The 22525-nt window shown below is 35.9% G+C and overlaps 1 protein-coding gene across 1 annotated transcript in view; it reads left to right on the plus strand.

Annotated features, from left to right (window-relative positions):
• Positions 1–22525, plus strand: part of COL24A1 (collagen type XXIV alpha 1 chain) — a 400658-nt gene that overhangs the window by 107005 nt on the left and 271128 nt on the right. The window contains exons 13-15 of the mRNA XM_030823656.1: positions 163–207; positions 12805–12858; positions 14808–14852. Coding sequence (XP_030679516.1) covers positions 163–207; positions 12805–12858; positions 14808–14852 — 144 coding nt within the window. The remainder of the gene's footprint in view (positions 1–162; positions 208–12804; positions 12859–14807; positions 14853–22525) is intronic.

Raw genomic sequence — 22525 nt, forward strand, 5'->3', positions numbered from 1 at the left:
GTTAAATTAATATATTGAGGCTTTTCTGAATATCACATCAGTTTATAGAACAATTTGTTCTTGTCTTTTTCATACTTTATTATTTTATATTGGGAGAAAAAGATCTATAGTACCTAATTCATTCATTCAACAAATATTTCCTTTTTCTTTTCTGTATTCTAGGGCATTCCTGGGATCCGTGGAAAGAAGGGTTTTAAGGGGAGACAGGTATCTTAATTTGTGTTTTTTGAGGTTTGTTTTACAGCAGTATAACCTGGTTATGTGTTCTTACCTATTAAAATATGAAGATACTTTTTGCTTTTTGAGGTTTATAATCATTCCATTTCAATTTTTGCCTCTTGAATAGTGTATCAAATAATACCTGAGTATATAAAGGAAAATTTAGATTAAAAAATAACTCAACTTTGAACACTTCTAACCCTTTCACTATACCAGTGGGAAAACCCTTATCTCTATGATAAGGAGCTAAAATGTCACAGAAAATACATGAACAACTTAAAACACAAATGGTAGTACTCAACCTATTCTACATGACCAGATATTGTAGAGGTTCAACCTCATGTTCTAGAGGTTTTTAAAATGTGTGCTTCAGCCGTTAATTCAGAGATTAGTTTGGAACAGCTTCTCGTATTTTCAGGTTAAAAAAATCCAGGAAAGTGAATTTTACTAGGTTATATAATAATTTCAGAGATGGGAGGAAATTGTGACATCATCCAGTACCCCACTGCTTAACAAATGAGAAAAATGTGGTCCAGAGAGGCATCTTGAGGTTCTTCTTGTTAAGGTAGTATAGTCTGTGAAGATAAAAAGTGACTTTCATAACAACTTTTCTAAAGTTTTGTGTACCTGAATAAAATCTTAATGATAATACTAAAGGACTGCAGCTCTCACCAGAATATTCAAATCATTTTGAAACATTCATCCTTCAAGCTTTGCAATATTCCTTGAAGGTAAAATAGAGTAAGTGTTAATGTCACCATAATATAGGTGAGGAAAATAAAGCTTAGAGATGTTAAAAGACTTGCTCAGATCAGATAGTTAAAAGTGGTAAAATCAGTAATTGAGCAAAGCTCCACTGAATCTAAATTCAGAATCCTTTTCCTTACTGCCTAGATATTGCTGCTCTGCCTTCTACTCACACTGCTTAGAAGAGGCATGAATTGTTTTTTCATGACGTCTGGCCAAAATGAGATACAGTTATTTTAAAGTTTAAAGATTTTAATGTATTAAGATAAACTTACCAAGCTGTCAAGAAATACAAAATAAGCCAAACATTTTGTTTCCCTGTGTTTACATTGAACGTAGAAGCTAATCTTACAATGGTTATAACAGTAGAAACTGCCATCACCATTGCTATTATCATCATTTTTAAGTTCTCAAGCACTGTGATAAGTATTTTGTATGCCATCTCATTTAACTATACTCTATTACACTTGAATACATTGGTGTGTTAATTTTTTTTTGTTTTTTTTTTTTTTGGTTTTTTGAGGGGTTTTTTTTTTTTTTTTAAATGTTTTAGCTCTCATACACACATCCCAACAGAAAATACCTTTCTGTTTATTGGGTATCCAATTTCTAATCTAAAATTCTAACAATTGACAATAGGTGGTTTGTTTTCTTTAGTCTTATTTACTCCATTCTGTGTCTTCAAATTTTCACCCTTCTTCTATCAATGTATGCTATTAATAAAAGAACCAAGAAAATAATTTGCCATAATATATAAATTACTTCCAATGCTTAAAATGCTACCTTACCCTTTAGTAAGTATGTACAGTCTGAAGGCTGGGTGCGGTGGCTCACACCTGTAATCCCAGCACTTTGGGAGGCCGAGGCGGGCGGATCAGTTGAAGTCAGGTGTTCAAGACCAGCCTGGCCAACATGGCAAAACCCCATCTCTACTAAAAATACAAAAATTAGCTGGCTGTGGTCGTGGGTGCCTGTAATCCCAGCTACTCAGGAGGCTGAGGCAGGAGAATCACTTGAACCCAGGAGAATAAGGTTGCAGTGAGCTGAGATCGTGCCACTGCACTCCAGCCTGGGCGACAGAGTAAGACTCCATCTCAAAAAATAAAAATAAATTAAAAATAAAATAGAGTCTTAAGACAAAATAACTAATCTGCATTGGTGGAATTTTAGACATTGATGAGCGAATTGAGTATTTTCTCAAAACCCTTCTTATGTATCACTTAGATAACCACCAATTATTTCGTTTGATAATATTGCTGATCTCATGTAGACATCAACTTGATTTTGGCTTTGGCAATGTATAGGTAATTTCTATTCCTACTATAATGAATTATAAAATTATCCAGAGACCTTTATAGAGAACTTCTGGTTTTGTAATCCATAGGGAATTATGAAATTATCCAACATGAGTCTATTGAATTTAAAAAGGGAGTTTAAGAAAACAGTGGAAAAATAGTGAATGAAATGATTATGGGGCTCTTGTTTGATTGCACTGTTCTTATTACAAAATTTGCAAAGTTTTATTGCTTTTCAAATATATGCATTTGTAATAGATTTAGATCTTTAGAAAAACTATATTTGAAAAACATAATATTCATTTTTTCTGACTAATGTTTATTTTAGAGTCTGTCTAGTACTGTAATATATTATGTATGCTATAGGTACTTTTTATCGTTTTTACTGCAAAATGGTTTATCTATATTTATAAGGAAAATGTGAACACTTAGAATAAAATACAGTTATAGCCACTTGTCAACTTATGGCAAGGCTGACCTCAGAGACTGTCCCATAATATATTATCCTATGTATAAATGGCCCCCTTATTCTTTCTGTTTATTATAAATAAAATCATCTTCAAAAGATATTATGCACCACAGCATTCTTGTATTTCAATTTAGATGGTTAAAATTCCATGAGGATCATGGTCATTTATTACTGTTTTAATAACAGTAAAAGGAAAAGATCTTTTGATAATCTTTCCATTCTCTTTGATGTAGAAAAAAGTAGGTGTGTAGAAGATGAATATGGTCATGTTCTCCTGGTAATTTATTAAATTATGTGTGCTATTAATTGTGAAATACAGAACAGAACTAAAAGATTCCAGGCTACTATGAAGTAGATGGATGACACCTATACATTTGAGAGAATGTGATAGAAACCTGGAAATGCTGAAATCTGAACGTGCCAGCATCTGAGAAACTTTTGGCTTTGCATAAGTCAAAAACTGTTTTAATTTTCTGCTGGTTTGAGAGCTATTTAGAAGTTTGGGCCGGACATGGTGGCTCATGCCTGTAATCCCAGCGCTTTGGGAGGCCGAGGCGGGCAGATCATGAGATCAAGAGATCGAGACCATCTTGGCCAACATGGTGAAACCCCATCTCTACTAAAAATACAAAAATTAGCTGGGCGTGGTGGCGTGTGCCTGTAGTCCCAGCTACTCAGGAGTCTGAGGCAGGAGAATCGCTTGAATCCAGGAGGCGGAGGTTGCAGTGAGCCGGGATCGTGCCACTGCACTCCAGCCTGGCAACAGAGCGAGACTCCATCTCAAAAAAATAAAAAAAAAAGAAGTTGGGATTGATGTTACATTGTAGTAGTGCTGTGTAGATACAATATTATTTCATTTGCTATCATTATTAGAATCATATTGATTCTAATTGATCAGGATAAGTTTCTTTGGACTACTGAATTGGATTGTCAGCTGTGTACTAAAGCTTCATGTTTCATATGAATAGTTTGCAAAAATAGTACTTATATTATATATACATATAGCACAGAAATGGACTAAAAGCCTTGTCTAAAATTGTCCAATGAGTTAGTAACATTACTAATTTTACATTTGGGAAGATGTTGCTATAAATCACGTGCTCATACTGCTAGCCAAATGATCACTTATTTCCCTGAGTAAACACAAAGCATGAAATTAAGTTGCCGTGAATGAGCTTAGTGGTGTCTGTGTTTTTCTTTTCATGAACTTACAGACTTACAAATAAGAGCTATCTTCTCTTAGACAGTATAAATATTTTATGAATGCAATTGAAATGGACACATTTTAGAATAGTATATTATTTTGGTTATTCAAGAGGTAATTATTTTTAAAAAAGAGAAAATTATTTATTATTTAGCCTCATAATGGTATGTTCAAATTTAACATTTGTGTTAAAATTTATTCCCACTTAAATCTTATTTCCCAGAAAATTCTTTTTCCCAAAATAAAATGTTATGTTTATTAGATTTAATTGATATTTGTAACACACTTCTTTCTTCAATCAGGACCATTGGTTTGAAGTAGGAGAACTGTTTTTGTTAGGAATTTGATACATTTTAGAACCAAAGATTATTTTAAAGTAGTTATATTAACAAATTCACTTGTTCCTTGGTCTTAGGTTGTTGGCATTCAAAATGTTTTTTTCTTCCTTGTATTTTAAGCCATTTTTGATTTCAGGATTTTAGCATAAGTACTTACTAATCACAACAATTATTTTTAAAGACCTCCTGGAATCACAGTTAATATTAGTCAATGTATGTGTATACTCATGCTTTTGGATAGTGAGGTGTAGTTCTGACCTCTTCCTCTCCTTCCCTCCTGTACTCCCTACATGTCACAATTCGATCAAAACCCTTATTGTTAATTAATATTAGAGGATACCCTAGGGCATTCTGTGCCTTCAATAAAACTAACCGTTGAAGATAGAGAAGCCCAACAGGCTATTATTGATTCATCTTTTTGCTCTCTATCTGTGGGTATTTGAATTCAACTCAAGTTCATTCTCTGCAGATTTCAGGAAAAGACAAGATAGTAGACAATGTTTATTGGTCAGGAGCCTTTAAACACCGTAGAACTACTACTGTTTTTACATGCTTTAATGTCTTTATTTGAGAATCTTCTTAGAACATATCTGATGTGAGCCAGATTCTTTAAAAGCCTAAGTACACTGATTCATAACAGAAAAGAAGAATCCTATTTTAAAAAAAAATAGGGGAGGCAGGGAGAGGGGATTTGTTATGTATTTGATAACTATAGATTTCTTATACCTCACTCCAAGTAGCTTCCTTTTTAGTGCAAAGTTTCCAAAGTTTATTTTGTAGTGCTACAATCAGGAAATTCTATAGTTTCTTTTAAAAAAAGCATTTACAGAGCTCTCAGCTTGATTTAATCAGTAGTCTCTGTCTTGTACCAAGTTAGCCATGCAAATTTATATGGCTCCACAGACCTAAAAAATTTATGCTAGAACTGACTTGCCAGGATTGAAAGTAAACATGAAATTGGAGATGGGAGTTACTTTCAACAACACCTAGAAAACTGCTATCAGAATGCTGATGTTTTTCAAGGAATTTTTCAGACCCTTAGAAGTGGATTATAAATAATCAAATCACATTACATTTAAAGTTTGACAAAGAGTAAAACTATACTTAGTTTTCTTCCTCTGAAGATAAAAATATCACAGCCTAGAATGGTGGGCAAAATAACACCCTTAAGGCACCCAGACTTCAGAGATGTTTACTTTTCTAACTATAGAAAGGAGTGCCTGCTCCTCTTTTCTCATATGTTTCTCTGTTAGAAGAGTGTATTTGAAGTAAACTGTATTTTGGCTTCTAAATCTAGAGTTAGAATTTCAGAATATAAAATCCTGGTGTTGGACATCTGTTATTAGTTTTTATCTTTAGCCCAAGACAGTCTTAAATACACATTGCATAGTAGCGTCTCAGATACATACATTTTGTGGAGAATTTAGAGACAGTGTTTCTTGTTTTGTTTTGTTTTTGTTTTAGGAAAAGAATGCAATTAATTCTATCATAAAGTACAACTCTAGCTAGAACATTATGAAAAGTTGTTATTAATTCTTAAGGGATTCTGCCTCCTTCAGGAAAAATGTATTTTCTGGATTCTACTTTACTGGGCATAGTCTGTAGTAGCTATATTTGTCTAACTATAGTATGAGAGGATGTATGGAAGATTTCAGGACTTTGAATTAACCCCACCACAGGGTTGGCATAGACACTAAGAAGAGGGACACCCAGTGAACTACATGTTATAATTTGGAGGAAGTCCAGGCAGAACATAATAGATTTCATAGAGATGTGACACCAATGGGTGGGAATATGGCAATTATCTTCAGGGTGGATAACATAAGGGACAACCCAAAGAGCCTTGTAGGTTATCAAAATCAGAAGTGTGAGTGCATATATGGCAGTTAGGCCTAGGCTGGGCTCAGGGATTATATTCTCTAGGAGGGCAAATGGCAAGAATAAGATGGGACCCTTATTATTGAGGGATAGAACATGATGTTGTATACCACATCTGGTTTTTGGACACAAGAAAAAGGACACAGCCTGGTATTCAGTCTTTAAGAACAAGGCCGGAACTTGAATCTGGGAACTGAGGCCCAGGTTAGCGTTAAGCCTGCCTTGATGCCAAATCTCCATGAATTGGGCCAAATTCTGCTGAAGTTTAGAATTAGTCTCAATTATGAGGATAGGGTTGACCCTGAGTGTGGATCAAATTGTCCTCGCTGTGAGAAAAAGAAGGGTGAAGAGATTAGATCATCACAGAATACTTCACACTCCAGCCTCTCCTGCAGTGATCTTGTTGTATATTTGAGGGATTTTAAAATAACAGAATTTCCTGGTAATATGTATTCATATGCAGAATGTATAAAAATAACTTCTAGGTTAAATTTTAGTGTTTCTAATTCTAGGCAAGTTAGTCTGATCCTGTATTTTCAATGCTTAGTTCTGGAACAAATGATTTCTGTTATGATTATTAATGCCTGTTTAGTATATAACCTTCTATGATAATTTTTATTCATTTCTACTTCAGATTAAATATGTTGTTTCCAAACCTTCCTCTAGAAAGAACAAAATATGTTCTCCAGAAGGATTTTTGCATTGCTTTTGTTTTTTAAAATTCTGTAAATATAGTCATTGTGACCATTTTATGGTTATCTTGGTCCTCTTATTTTCCTAGTTATTTTATATGCATTTAAAAAATTATTTGTGGAGCTAGGAAAATAATGCTTTTACTGGACATGCTAAGCAAGAAGCTTTCCACTGTTTAAACATATTTAAATAGACTACCAAATGTAGTATCTATGAGTGCTCTAAAATATTAATATCACGTACATGTATTCAGGCCTGTCAAGTCTAATAAACTTCGTTTGGTCTTAGTGTTTAGTCACTACCATGTTTGATAACAGTACCATTGTTAGACCCAGGCAACAGAGAAACTGCTCTGGGCTCTGAGCTTTAGAGGGCCCTACATATCATACATTTAAAATACTTGAGTATTTTAAAAATACTTCAGTGCCTCTGTCATTCAGGATCCAGCACTTAGCACTGGCATCACATGCCCTGTAATCCTAGACAGTCACTCTTGTTACTATATATTAGCTATCTATTGCTATGAAACAAATTAAGTTAGTGGCTTAAAACAACAATAAATATATATTATTTTTATAGTTTCTGTGGGTCAGAAATTTGATAGTGGCATAGTTGGGTGGTTCTAATTCATGAGGTTATGGTTAAGATTTTGGTTAGGGCTACTGTCATCTGAAGGCTTGACTGGGGGTTGGAGGATTTGCTTTTAAGGAGGCTCACTTGCTGGCCAAGTTGGTGCTAGTTGTTGGTGGGAGGCCTCACGTCCTCCCCATGGAGACCTCTCCACAGTGCTGCTGAGTGTATTCAGAACACAGCTTTGGCTTCCCCCAGAGTGAGTGGTGTAAAGATACTACAGCAAGGTGATAGCTGAAGTATCTTTATGACCTAGCTTCAGAAATTACACATTGTCACTTCTATCTTCTTTTGGTCACATAGGCCCACATACTTCAGGGTGGGTCTGGACTACATAAGAGCATGAATACCGGGAATCAAAGATCACTGAGGTCCATCATTGAGGCTGGGTACCACAGTTTAATAATGTTTAGGCTTCAGAGAAATTCTCCACATCTCTTGCCTGTATCTTCCTGTCTGAATGCCATGAAGGTTTGTAAGTGGTACCATTGCTGACATTGGAGACAGAAATTGCTTAAGATTGTGGTAAGTGTTCGAGCAGGCAGTAGAAGCATTTCAATAAAAGGAAAGAGAAATTAATTATCTAATTGTTCTCTCAGCATGAATGCAATAGAATCTTACATGATAAAAATACTGTTTTCTGGTAATTTAAAACTTCTATTATCTTTTCTTTCTGTCATGATTTATTCTTCCTGAGGTAATAGAATTAGTGTGATATTTGCAAACAGTTGCAATTGGAGACTGACAAGCATTTTCCATTATTAAACAATGCATATTATTATTAAATTTGTCTTTACATAAGTATAGACACAAAATTCATGAAGCATGATAAGATTTTTTTACATCGGCGACAAGTGGACATGAAATGCTAGAATGATAAAGTTTAAAATACAGATATTTAATAAGATTAAGTAAAATTTTTAAAAAAGTAAATGCAAAAATTTTAATACTTTCTGTTATTAATTATAATTTGTAATAGAAAGTAGACAGCAGTAGAAAATCTTCAGAGATGATCTAGTTAAGTTTTTTAAAACTAGAAACAACAGTAGACTTATATTGAGCATTGCGTATGGTAAAATTTGGAAATATGACGTTATATATTCTCTAAAGAAGATTTAATTACCAATTTAATTGGTTTTCTGTTTCTATTGATACATAACAAATACCACAAACTTAGCAGCTTAAACAATATTCATTTATTATCTTGCAGTTTTCATGGGTCAGGAATCTAAGTGTTACTTAACTTAGTCTTCTGCTCTGGTCATAAGTTTGCAATCAAAGTGTCAGACAGGCTGCATTATCATCTGGAAGCTTGAATGGGGAAAAGTTCATTTCCAGACTCATGCAGGTTGTAGGAAGAATTTACTACCTTGAGGTTGTAGAATGGAGGGCTCTGGCTTTTTGCCAGCTCTTGGCTATGGGCCACCCTCAGGTCCTATAGACTGTCCAGAGTTTGCAGAGTCACCCACATCTTGCCACATGGACTTCTCCAACACAGCTGCTTACTTCATCAAACTCATGAGAGAAGTCTCTAGCTCCAGGCTGCTAAGACAGTCTTATATAGTGTAACATAATCATGGCAGTGATAGCTCATCACCTTTGCTGTATGCTATTTGTTAGATGAAGCAAGTCATAGGTGCTAGCCACACTCAAAGGGAGGATGTCATAGAAAAGTGCGAACACAAGGAAATGGGAATCTTTGGAGATCCTTTAAAGTGTCCACCACACTGATCACTGGAAATAAATGAGAAAATATGAAATTATTTACAACTTGAAGAGATGAGTTGAAATTCCTGAAACATCATATTCTTTATCACATAAAATATTTTAACTGATCAAAATGTGAAAAAGAGAACTATATACAACACAGAAGCAACATGAGACCCTGGCATGCTCATTAGAAGATGAAAGTTACATTTGTGAAACTGGCAAATTGAACAAGAAGAGCAAAAACTCTTGAGCTTTCCTATCTCTGTTGCATGATAATCCTGGAAAATGGCCATTATGTCCTTTGGCAGCGTGAGAGTATTTTTAGGAAAACACAATTTGATTTAAATTAATGATTATAATTTTCTACTAGGCAAATATAACAAAATATTTCATTCTTCAACATTCTTTCAACTGGAGAAAGAAATTATAGAGACTGTCTTTTATATTATAAAATTAAAGGAAAAATACATATTTTGTCACTACTATTCTATATTTCACAACCAATCTTGAAGACCATTTTTTGGCAATGAAGCTATGTGGCTGCAAACATTTAGGTTCATGATTAAAAGAATATAGAACCTCACCTGTATTAAGATACTAATGCAGTTATTAGCATTGAAAAACAATAAACAGTAAACAAGCAAAGAAATATTCAACAATATAAAATATTGGTACTGATATTCTTTAAAAGAAAATATTATGTACCTAATAAGGAGCCAAATAATGCCTTTGTGGTATTAACTGCAATATTTTATAAAACAAGAAGTGTCTAGATTTCATAGAAATTATTTCAAAAATTGATAATACATGATCAACATATAAGAAGGATTAAAAGAATAAATTATCTCTATCAAGAATAGAGAATTAAAATGAAATGTTTAATGAGTAATAAAGTGAGAAGAGAAACAATACATAAGGGCTTGGTACAGTGGCTTATGCCTGTAATCACAACACTATGGGAGGCTGAGGCAGGAGGTATCGCTTGAAGCTGGGAGTTTGAGAAGAGCCTGGGCAACAATGTGAGACCCCATCTCTACAATGATAATAATAATAATAAAGAAAAATACATTAAAAATTTAAAGTAGATATTAGCTCAACTAAGTTATTTCAAGGACAAAGTCAAGGTGAACAACTAACACGTTTGTGAACTACCAGAAGAATAAGAAATTGAAATTAATGAATATTGCATTGTTTTTATGTTGGTTGTAGAAAGTAAGTATTTTGTGATAAGGGAAGAACTGATCACAGTTCTTTCCCCTCTTCTCTCTCCCATCTTCCCTCTCCTAGGTGGGGAGAAATTACTAATTTTGAGGGAAGGTGAGCCAGAGAGCAGTTTCTCCCACTGGATGCAAGGGACTGGGAAGGACTGAGAGAACAGCACATCCTATAGGCAATCCTGAGTGAATTCCCAAAGATGTTTTCAGCAATCCCGCTCCTTGTTCAGGTTGTTTTTTAAGAACAACTTTATTGAGATATAATTCACATATCATAAAATTCACCTTTAAAGTATATAATTTGGCAGTTTTTAGTATATTCACAATTGTGCAGCCATCACAGTATCTGATTTTATAACATTTTCATCACCCCCAAAAGAAATCCTGAACTCATTAGGAATCACTTTCCATTCCTCCCCCACATCAGCAGCCGTAGGCAACCACTAATCTACTTTATGTCTCTGTGGATTTGCCTATTCTGGACATTACACAGTAATGGAATCATGCAGTGTGTCCCCTATACTTTATTATTTCACTGGGGTTTCTGGAAAACCTACTAATGATCTATCTAAAAAAATCAATCATCTCTTATGTTTCAGACTTACTGTAGTATATTTCCTCTACTTTTTCCATTACCTGTGTGTCATAAATACTTTCAAATATCCATGTTAGCTCATATTGAATAGGATAATATATTGCAGATTTGCAAGTGGTTGACAACAAAATTTGACTTACAAAGACAGTGAAAGTAAAATGCTTGCTTGAACTTCAGCTGACTTTGAAGGGAGTATGGCTACAATATATTTGACTACACAGATGGTTTTTACATTATCCTTTGATTACAGAATAAGAGAAACTGTGCTTCTAGTAGGAGTTAACTATATTTTAGAAACATTGTACATTTTTTCCATTGTTAAACTATCTTTTAAGTTTAACCTATTCATATTTGTTCTGGGAACCAGTAATTTTTGGCAGTCTGTTAAACATAATATTTAATACTGACTTGCCTAAGAGATTATAAGAATCTAATGATAGATTTTCATTTTTGTTATTCCTCATTTTTGTAAATGAATATTATGAAAATGTTTATAATAGTAAGTCTTATAAACATTTTTATAAAATAGCCTCTTAAAAAGTGAGCTTTAAAGTTGAGGAACAGTAAATCTTTAGAGAAAAATGTAGTATTGTAAAGTAAGAGTAGCTGAGCATTGGCCGGGCGCGGTGGCTCACGCTTGTAATCCCAGCACTTTGGGAGGCCGAGGCGGGCGGATCACGAGGTCAACAGATCGAGACCACGGTGAAACCCCGACACTACTAAAAATACAAAAAAATTAGCCGGGCGTGGTGGAGGTCGCCTGTAGTCCCAGCTACTCGGAGAGGCTGAGGCAGGAGAATGGCGGGAACCCGGGAGGCGGAGCTTGCAGTGAGCCTAGATTGCGCCACTGCACTCCAGCCTGGGAGACAGAGCGAGACTCCGTCTCAAAAAAAAAAAAAAAAAAAAAAAAAAAAAAAAAAAAAAAAAAGAAAGAGTAGCTGAGCATTGAGTTATTTTACAATAGAATTTATAATGAGAAGGTTTTTTATTTTACCGTCCTTCATAGTTTTACCATGTAGAATTCTCAATAGGCATTTGGGAAGCTTTTAATTTTCACTTCATTTTAAGTTTGTAGTATTTATGTGTATTATTCCTTTCCTTAATAAACTTGTACTTAAAGGACTTTTTGTTTTACATGTATGTCTTGGAATGATTATTTGAAGTATTCAGTATAGCATAGTTGAAAAAGCATGGACTCTAGAATCAGTCTGCCTCCATTCACATCTCAGTCCTACCCATTTTTAATGGTCTAACCTTGAGCAAGTGACCTACACTCTCTGCGCTTTAACTTCCTCAACAACAATGTGAGAATATTAGTATCTATTGAATAGACCTGTTATGAAGATGAAGTGAAGTGTGTATGTGTGTATACATAATTATGTGCATAAACGCTTTAGCACATGGTAAGTGCTTAATAATACTAGCTATTTTATTCTCTTTGGGGTGAGTATAGGAACAGTTTGGAATAGCAGAGATAACTGAAGGTTGTTCAGCCAGAAATCTTCATTGTTTTTACTTTCATTTGGTGATTTTTTTATGTGTGATGAACAAACTTCTCCAATTTCGTTTCTGAATATGTTATGTGGCATATAAAATAATTTTTAAAACATATAGAAATACTGTATTTAGTTTTTTATTTTTTGAAATATTGTATTTAAAATCAATTAAGTGTGTTATGCAAAAGAATGTTTGTTGCATCACAGTTTAAGAGTTAGGAAATAAATATTTTCTATTACTAAATTCTTTATTAGAAAATACAGCAAAAATGAATTATTTATATATGTTGGCATTCTTCCTCTTTCCCTGTGACAGGGTTTTCCAGGTGACTTTGGAGACAGAGGCCCTGCTGGTCTTGATGGCAGTCCTGTGAGTACATTATGTTGGTCCAGCCTTGCATTCTAACATCATTCATACTTCATAGCACTGCACTTACAGCCCTTATTATTATATTTGTGAATAAACACTATTGGAAAAACAATCTCCACACCACTGTGCACATTCCAGTTTGTGATTTTTCAACTTGGGAAATAAGCCAAAAATATTTCAAATTTCATCTTGACATTCAATCTTTAAATTAATTATTTTGATGATGTTAGGTATAACTGCTTAAGTAAAATATTAAAAATATGTGATCACAATACTGGCTCTTATACATGAAAGTACTAACAAGCCTTATATAAAAATCGTACACTCAGTAATTGCTCTTTGGACTCAAACCTGTCATTGATCCACCTTACTTCTCAGTGTTTTATAGAAAATTATTCTACTTTGGGATTATTTAGCTGTCAATGTTCAGATTGAGAAAGAGTTACTATTCTAAAATTAGTTTAATTATATCATCAAAGAATGATGATGGATTGTTATTTTTTGGCACTAGGTAGAAAAGCTTTAGATTTTGCTCTTAAAAAGCATCCAATAGCTATTCCCCAATCTAAGCCATTCACATATTCTTTTCATAAGATTTTAAAGCGAGTTAGAAAAAAACACAAAATCTCTGTAGCCTAAATTGGGAATAGTTCCAATAATTACACATAAGTAAATCACTAGCATAAAGAGTTTGAAATAGTTTATTTTTCTTCTTTTTTACTTCTCTTTTCCAAATTAAAACTATATTAGCTCATTCAGTGAATTCAGCCAAGATTTCATTTGTTATAAGGCATAGCAGATAAGAGTAGAACTGATTTTCAAATAAATTGTTAAAAACTTGAATGTTGCTTTAAGTGGAATGTTTACCATTTTTTTCTTGCATATGATTTTGAGGAGCTTCCCATTTCAAGCATAATAAAGTAAACATTATTTATTTTTAATGCCATTTGTGCACTTGTGTACCTAGTGTGAAGCCATTTTACATAATTTTTTGTCAGTTACTATCCATGAAGTCTGTTAAGACTCCTAGAATATTTAAAGTTTTCTTTTTGAAATCTGCTCTTCATTTAAAATATAATCATATTTCTTCAGGAGCATTTTGAGTTTTTAAAATCTTTAAAATAAAATAGTCAACTGGATATATTTAGTTTACTTGTTTATAATTCCCTATAGTATATTCTCTGCCTTTGTTTCAAAACAGAATTTGAAATGCAAAAAAAGAAGGACATTCATGTACTTTGTGCCTTGTAAATAATGTGACAGTGACATAAAGTGAATTAGGAATTATCTTAAAGACTATAAAGTGTAATGGCAATGAGTTCAAAAGACCAGTCACAAATCAGCTGGAAAAATTAATAATGATCATTAAAAATCTAATACTTATATAAATAATTTAACAGTATTTAAATTTTTCTACATTTTTATAGTGGCTTTACATATGACAAATTTTATTGTGATTTTTACAATGGGAACAAATATTGATATTTCTGTTTTAATGAGAAACATGAAGATTAGAGAATTTAAATAATGTACTTCAAAAGAGGCGACAGCGTTTTAAACCATCTGAAAATGTTTTTCTAACCCTACATGCTGACCACCTGTCTTTTCATAGAATAGATAGCCTAATTAAGTGTACAGTGTTGATTATTGATGGGATTTACTCCCTTGGTTAAATCCATAGGAGGCAGAGAGGACTCTACTTAAGCTAGGTGGTAGTCCTGGCATCCAAAAGCATTTAGCCAAGGGCACTGGTGAAGAACATAAACAGCCACCATAGGTTTGTCCTTCTCTGGAGGATGCATAAGATTAGAGGAGTTTCAGAAGTTAGCTATAGGTAGAAGGCACATTTTGATGTATTCTTAGCTAGAAAGTTTTGTGTTTATCTTCAGAAATACTCTTAGTAGTTGGGAGTCAAATTTAATAAGTATTGCAAATTTCTTTTACAATAGGGACTTGTAGGTGGCACTGGTCCTCCGGGGTTTCCTGGGCTTAGAGTGAGTATCACTAAATATCATCATTCTTAAGAAAATATTTTTTTGTGCAATTTATATGTGTTAGATGTGTTTTTGAAACTTAGGAAAATGAGAAGTTTTACTGTCATTGCTGGTTATCAACCTTGATTAAATGTATTTTTCAACCAGATATGAATAATTAGACCAGTAGTAGAAGTCAAAAAATTAATTGTATTTTATGATAAGAAAAAATAATGATATATTTTAATAGACCTATATGTATGTATTCGTACCTGTGCACTAAAGGATACTTAAGACAAAGTTTCCTGAAAAGCATAAGACATAGAAGACCCACTTCTTTCCTTTTTAAAAAATTGTTAATTATTTTCAATACATAATAGCTGTACATATTTAGGGGGTACATGTGATGTTTGTTACAAGCAAAAATGTGTAATGATCAAATTTGAATAATTGGTGCTTGTATCACCTCAAGCACTTATTATTTCTTTGTTTTAGGAACATTCTAATTTCACTCTTTTATTTTGAAATCTGTGATCAACTGTTGTTAAAAATAGCCACTCTGTTGTGCTATGGAATGCTAGATCTTATTTTTTTTTTTTTTTTTTTTTTTTTTTTGAGACAGAGTCTCGCTCTGTCGCCCAGGCTGGAGGGCAGTGGCGCCATCTCGGCTCACTGCAAGCTCCGCCTCCCAGGCTCACCCCATCCTCCTGCCTCAGCCTCCTGAGTAGCTGGGATTACAGGCGCCCACCACCATGCCCGGCTAATTTTTTGTATTTTTGGTAGAGATGGGGTTTCACCATGTTAGCCAGGAAGGTCTCGATCTCCTGACCTCGTGATCCACCCGCCTCAGCCTCCCAAAGTGCTGGGATTACAGGCGTGAGCCACCGCGCCCAGCCAGATCTTATTCTTTCTAACTGTATTTTTGTACCGATTTATCATCCCTTTTATATCCCCCACCCCTACCTTTCTCATATATTTAGCTCCCACATATTTGTGAGAACATGTGTTAGTTACCTTTCTGTGCCTGGCTTATTTCACTTAACATAATGTCTTCCAGTTCCATTCATGTTGTTGCAAATGACAGAAACTCATTCTTTTTTATAGCTGAATAATATTCTATTGTGTGTACGTACCACATTTTCTTCATTCATCTATTGATGGATACTTAAGTTGATTCTGTATTATGGCTATTGTGAATAGTGCTGCAATAAACATGGGAGTGCAAATATCTGTTCAATATACTGATAGCCTTTCTTTCAGTCTTCTTTCCCTTACCTTTAGCTGTCCCAAAGCACAAGGTGACAGCTTGTTCAAAGAAGTCACGGCTGGGCATGGTGGCTCATGCCTATGATTCCAGCACTTTAGGAGGCCAAGGCAAGAGGGTTACTTGAGCTTAGGAGTTTGAGACCAGCCTGGGCAAGATGATGAGATCCCAATTCTACAACAACAACAACAACAAAAAGAAAGAAAAAAGAAAATTAGCCTGGCCACTGTGGCAGCATGGCAGCTCTGGTGGATCCCCCTCCCTGCCATTTGGTTTCCTTCTGCCAAGTGGCTGCGGCTGCCCTTCAAGTCTTCATTTGTCCCTTTTCACTTCTTGCAAAGCAAACCTGGGTTTGAGGGTCTATTGGAAATGGCCTTTGATGACCAAAGATACTAGAGTGTGTGTGCTTTGTCCTGTTTTGTGATGAATGAGACATGCGAACTTCCAGCTCTTTTGTGAAATGTGAGACAGACCTAAGAAGTAGGTCATCCGGGACAGGAGTGGTTCAGTGTTGGGGGTAGGCAGTCACCCAGCCATGCTCCACCAGGCCACCAATGCATATTTGGCTGGTGATCTTCCAAGTGCATGAGACCTGCTGTTCACTGATTCTCCACACCAGTTGGTGCCCTCCAAGATGGCAGCAGCATCCCCTGGGCCCTGTCTTCAGCATGTTACAAAGCCTCAGAGTGGAAATTCTTGCTAAGGCTCTATGTGGATGCTTTTCTTCCATGGCTTAAAGGGGACACTGTACTCTAAGTTTTTGACCTTATGCTTTGTGTAGTAAAAAAGATTTTGCTGTTTTTTTCTTTTGTTTTTGAGAGAGTTGCATTTTGTTTTTGTTTCCTTTTGTTTTTGTTTTGGCCTTTCCTCCTTCTCTTTTCACGTAGACCAGATATTTGAAAGGGCAGATGATGGCTAAAGGTATAATGTGCAGCTTGTTTATATATTATTTTGGGAAACTTACCTTGGATAGGAGTGGAATTGTGGATTCTCCAGGCTGGTGCTGGCACACTCAGCCTTCGCCCTTTCCCTCTGGTTCAGTACCTGTTGTTTCTCCTTTCAAACAGTAAGTGCTAGCTCTTTCCATAGGGAAGAATTCTCCTTATTTAAATAAAAAAAGTTAAAAAAAAAAGCTGAAAAAAAAGTCTTAATTAGCCAAGTGAGGTAGAGCACACCTGTAGTCTCCGCTATTTAGGAGGCTGAGGTGAGAGTATCTCTTGAGCCCAGGAGTTAGAGGCAGCAGTGAGCTATGATCATGCTGCTGCCCTCCAGCCTAGGTGATGAAGCAAGATCCCATCTCTCTAAAAAAAAAATCAAATACATAAAAATAATAAGTCAGGAGCTCAGTTATTGGAACTGTGGTAAAATTTAAGTCAGCATAAGCTTTAACTTGACATCTTGGGATAACATGAGTGTGGGATTTAGAGTCAAAGAACCTGTGTGAGTCTGAAACATTTAAACTTTTCTCTAACATAATGGTAAAATTTGTAGTAGTAGTAATAATAAAATTACTGAGGGCGCCTCACATTTATTTACTATTTTCAGTGGACTAGCCACAATTGTTAAGTCATTCCATTCTCAGACCAACCCATGACTACTTAGCTGATAAGCGTTTGAGCCCAGATTTGAAGCCAGGTGATCTAAATCCAGAGTCCAGAATTTTGTTGGGCTGTACCACCTCGTTAAAACTTATACTCCCTTGTGTGTATATTATCTACCTTATGAGATTTCTTTAGTCCTTTCTGAGAAACTCTGTGTGATGGTGGAACACTATTGACTGTTTTTTTTTTTTTTTCTGAGAACTTAGAATAGGGTTAAACCTGTAGGTATTAGTCAATAAGTAGAGAAAGGAAGTAGGCAAAAGGAGTTAGATTCCAAAGATGCTCTTCATGCAGTTTTTATTTAATCTACTAGCATGGAGATGATTCGCTAAAAAGCTTCTGTTGTTACTCTCAAGATTAAGACCAAATTTTTAAAGTATGGCCCAAGATATCTAGTCTGGTTTAGTCCTTATCAACATGTTCATGGCATGCTATTTGTATACTAGCAAAGCTGTTCATTCTCAGATGCTATGCAGCATCTTTGCTACAAGGTTTTGCACATGTTTGTCTACCTGAAACACTCTATCTCTATTTTTCTGCTCCAACACTTAGCACACTGCCTGGCACATAAAAGTACTCAGTAAAAATAACTGGATCTTCTGTATTTTCTCTTTCTCCGTTCACCTTTCAGTTCATGGGAAGAGATTCTACAGAAAAGGAAATGGCTAATGATAACTGTATTAGTCCATTCTCACACTGCTATGAAGAAATACCTGAGACTGGGTAATTTATAAAGGAAAGAGGTTTAATTGACTCACAGTTCCACATTGCTGGTGAGGCCTCAGGAAACTTACAACCATGGTGGAAGACAAAGGAAAAGCAGGTGCCTTCTGTAGAGGGTAGCAGAGTGAATGCAAACAGGGGAAATGCCAGATGCTTATAACACCATCAGATCTCATGAGCCTCACTTACTATCATGAGAACAGCATGGGGCAACCATCTTCATGATCCGATTATGTCCACCTGGTCCTGCCCTTGGCATGGGGGGGTTGTGGGAATTACAATTCAAGATGAGATTTTGGGTGGGGCCATAGCCAAACCATATCATTCTGCTGCTGGCTCCTCCCAAATCTCATGTCCTCACATTTCAAAACACAATCATGCCTTTCTAACAGTCCCCCAAAGTCCTAGCTCATTCCAGCATTAACCCAAAAGTCCAAGTCCAAAGTCTTATCTGAGACAAGGCAAGTCCGTTCCATCTATGAACCTGTAAAACTGAAAGCAATTAGTTACCTCCTAGATACAATGGGGGTACAGGCATTGGGTAAATACTCCCATTGCAAATAGGAGATATTGGCCAAAACAAAGGGGCTACAGGCTCCATGAAAGTCCAAAATCAAGTAGGGCAGTCATTAAAACTTAAAATTCCAAAATGATCTCAATTTGACTCCGTGTCTCACATCCAGGTCACACTGATGTAAGAGGTGGGTTCCCACAGCCTTGGGCAGCACCACCCTGTAGCTTTAAAGGGTACAGACCCCCTCCCAGCTGCCTTCATGGGCTGGCATTGAGTGACTGTGGCTTTTCCAGGTGAATGGTGCAAGCTGTTGGTGGATCTACCATTCTGGGATCTGGAAGATGGTGGCCCTCTTCTCACAGCTCCACTAAAAAGTGCCCTAGTGGGGACTCTGTGTGGGGGCTCTGACCCCACATTTCCCTTCTATACTGTCCTAGCAGAGATTCTCCATGAGGGTGTCACCCCTGCAGCAAACTTCTGCCTAGACATCCAGGCATTTCCTGACATCCTGTGAAATCTAGGCAGAAGTTCCCAAACCTCAATTATCAATTTCTACGCACCTGCAGGCTCAACACCACGTGTAAGTAGCCAAGGCTCAGGGCTTGCACCCTCTGAAGCACCAGCCTGAGCTCTGTGTTGACCCCTTTTAGCCACAGCTGGGATGCAGGGCACCAAGTCCTGAGACTGCACAAAGCAGCAAGGCCCTGGGCCCAGCCCAAAAACCATTTTTTTCTCCTAGGCTTCTGGGCCTGTGATAGGAGGGGGCTGCTGTGAAGATCTCTGACACTCCCTGGAGACATTTTCCCCATTGTCTTGGGGATTAACTTTTGGCTTCTCATTACTTATGCAAATTTCTGCAGCTCATTTTAATTTCTCCTCAGAAAATCAGTTTTTCTTTTCTATTGCATTCTCAGGCTGCAAATTTTCCAAACTTTTTTATACTTTTCTTCCCTTTTAAACATAAGTTCTAATTCCAAACTCTCTCTTTGTGAATGCATAAAACTGAATGCTTTTAAGAGCATCCAAGACACATCTTGAATGCTTTGCTGCTTAGAAATGTCTTCCGCCAGATATCCTAAATCACCTCTCTCAAGCTCAAAGTTCCACAGAACTTTAGGGCAGGGGCAAAATGCCACCAGTCTGTTAGCTAAAGCATAGCAAGGGTCACTCTTTATTGTAGTTCCAAGGAAGTTTTTCATGTTACCCTGAGACCACCTCAGCCTGCACTTCATTGTCCAAATCACTATCAGGATTTTCATAAAAGCCGTTCAATAAGTCTGTAGGAAATTCCAAACTTTCCCACATCTTCCTGTCTTCTTCTGAGCCCTCCACACTGTTCCAACCTCTGCCTGTTACCCAGTTCCAAAGTTGCTTTCACATTTTCAGGTATCTTTATAGCAGCACCCATTCTCTGTAGTACCAGTTTACTGTAATAGCCAGTTCTCATACCACTATGAAGAAATATCTGAGACTGGGTAATTTATAAAGGAAAGAGGTTTAATTGACTCACAGTTCTGCATTGCTGGGGTGACCTCAGGAAACTTGCAGTCATGGCGGAAGGCAAAGGAGAAGCAGGCACCTTCTTCACAGGGTGGCAGGACAGAGTGAGTGCAACAAGGGAAATGCCAGATGCTTATAAAACCATCAGATTTCATGAGCCTCACTCACTATCATGAGAACAGCATGGGGGAATCCTCCCCAATGATCTGATTATGTCCACCTGGTCCTGCCTTTGACATGTGGGGTTATGGAGACTACAATTCAGATGAAATTTTGGGTGGGGACACACCCAAACCATATCAGATGGTAAGAGTCATCTTTGTAGTCCTCATCTCTTCTAAACTGATATAGATGGTCCCTTCTACTTTTCAAAGTAGTTTTATATACATATCTTATTTGCTCCTCAATGAGTTGTAAAGTAGATAAAGCAGATATTGTTACTTCCATTTTACATTCATTACTTTTTAAAATTAAAACAATGTGAGCACCTACTAAATAGCTGAACTAACTGCTAGGCCTAATAATATGAACAAGTTAAGATTCCTATTTTTGGCAACATTGCAATCTAATGGCATAGAAGGAAAAACAAGTAGTGTCATATACTGTGATTACTGCTGTAATTGATTAAATGTAAAACCGCTGAGAAAGGAGCAATTTGTGTTATCTCAGTAAGTCAGAGTAGGCTTCACAGAGGAGATATTTTTGGAGCTATATCTTGAAGATTGTATATAAATGGGGTGGGGTGAAAGGGGGAAAAGCATTCTTTAGATACAAAAATGCTGTCTTCAAATACACAGAAGATGGGGGAAAATGAATGTTTGGGACTGGAAAGAGGAGTAGTGGGATTGTAGCATAGGAATTAAGGACTTGGGAGCAGAGTGGAAGGAATTGAGGTTTTGAAAGTAATTGGGAAGGATTATGAAGAACCTTTATATTGCATAGTAAACAACTTGTCTGTTTGCCCAGAGCAGCAGCCTCTGCTTTATCTCTCAGGTGTTCCCTTCCAGCAGGTATAGTTTCTAATAAGAGATGCTATTGCTTTATCTAAATTATTTTTTCCATGCAGTTGGTCATCATTGTTATACGCTTTCTTAGACTAGTGACAATGTGTATCACGTGTGAGTATGATGGGTGTGATTAAAAAGCACCATGTGGAACTCACAGTCCTTTCTACAGTATACTCAGATGAACCCTTATTAATTGGCCAGTGACTGCTCTTTTTAATACAAATAACTTATCCTTTGGGTCTCTCTATTTCTTTGACTTTAACTCAGAAGTTCTCAGAGGAGCTGTGTGGGAGGCTCCTCTGTCTCTGATGCCATATCCCAAACACCCTCAACAAAGCTCCCACGCATGAAAGTATTTCTTCTGTCTGTTCCACGTTCTTATGGAAGATGAGTTGGTAGGTAGGGAATGCTGAAGGGCTTTCAGGTTACCTTTGTAGAACTGAGAACTGAGTTGCTTTCAGAAGGCTATATAGTTTCTCAGGACTAGGATTTCCACTCAAATTTGTGACATGCAATTTCTTGGAAATTTTGATTCCATCGTTTATTTTTCTAAGTTCATTACATTTTTCATATCTCCCAATACTATTATGTGATTTTTCATGTAGAGTCACTGAAAAGTAAAATAGGATATTATATATACAAAGTACATTCATCTGAAGATGCCAGTAATATACTTACTGAAAAAAGTTAAGAATATTATTTTATTTATGAAGAAAACAAAAAGACACAAAGAAAAATTTTTGTGTGTGTTTGTTAAGATAGTCCTTTCCATACTTACTTGGATTACTTTTGCATAATTTCCAAACAGAGATATTTTTGTATTTTTCTAACCTATCATAAGTTTTAAAGCTATGAACTTTGAATAAACTAGCCACTGTAATCATAAGCATAAGTTTTCCTGTTGACATAATTTGAAATTACAAGCATCATGTATTAATATTGCATATCTATTAAGTTGGAAAGTATTACCCTTTGCCTCTAACAGTGTTAACATATTTCAGGATTAAACATGTTAGAAATAATTCATCTTAGCTATATTTCACAGACTTTAAGACTCATCCGTATGATGTCTTATTTTCCATTCT

This window comes from Nomascus leucogenys, chromosome 12 (genome assembly GCF_006542625.1).
Source record: "Nomascus leucogenys isolate Asia chromosome 12, Asia_NLE_v1, whole genome shotgun sequence".
In the NCBI taxonomy this organism is placed as follows: Eukaryota; Metazoa; Chordata; class Mammalia; order Primates; family Hylobatidae; genus Nomascus; species Nomascus leucogenys.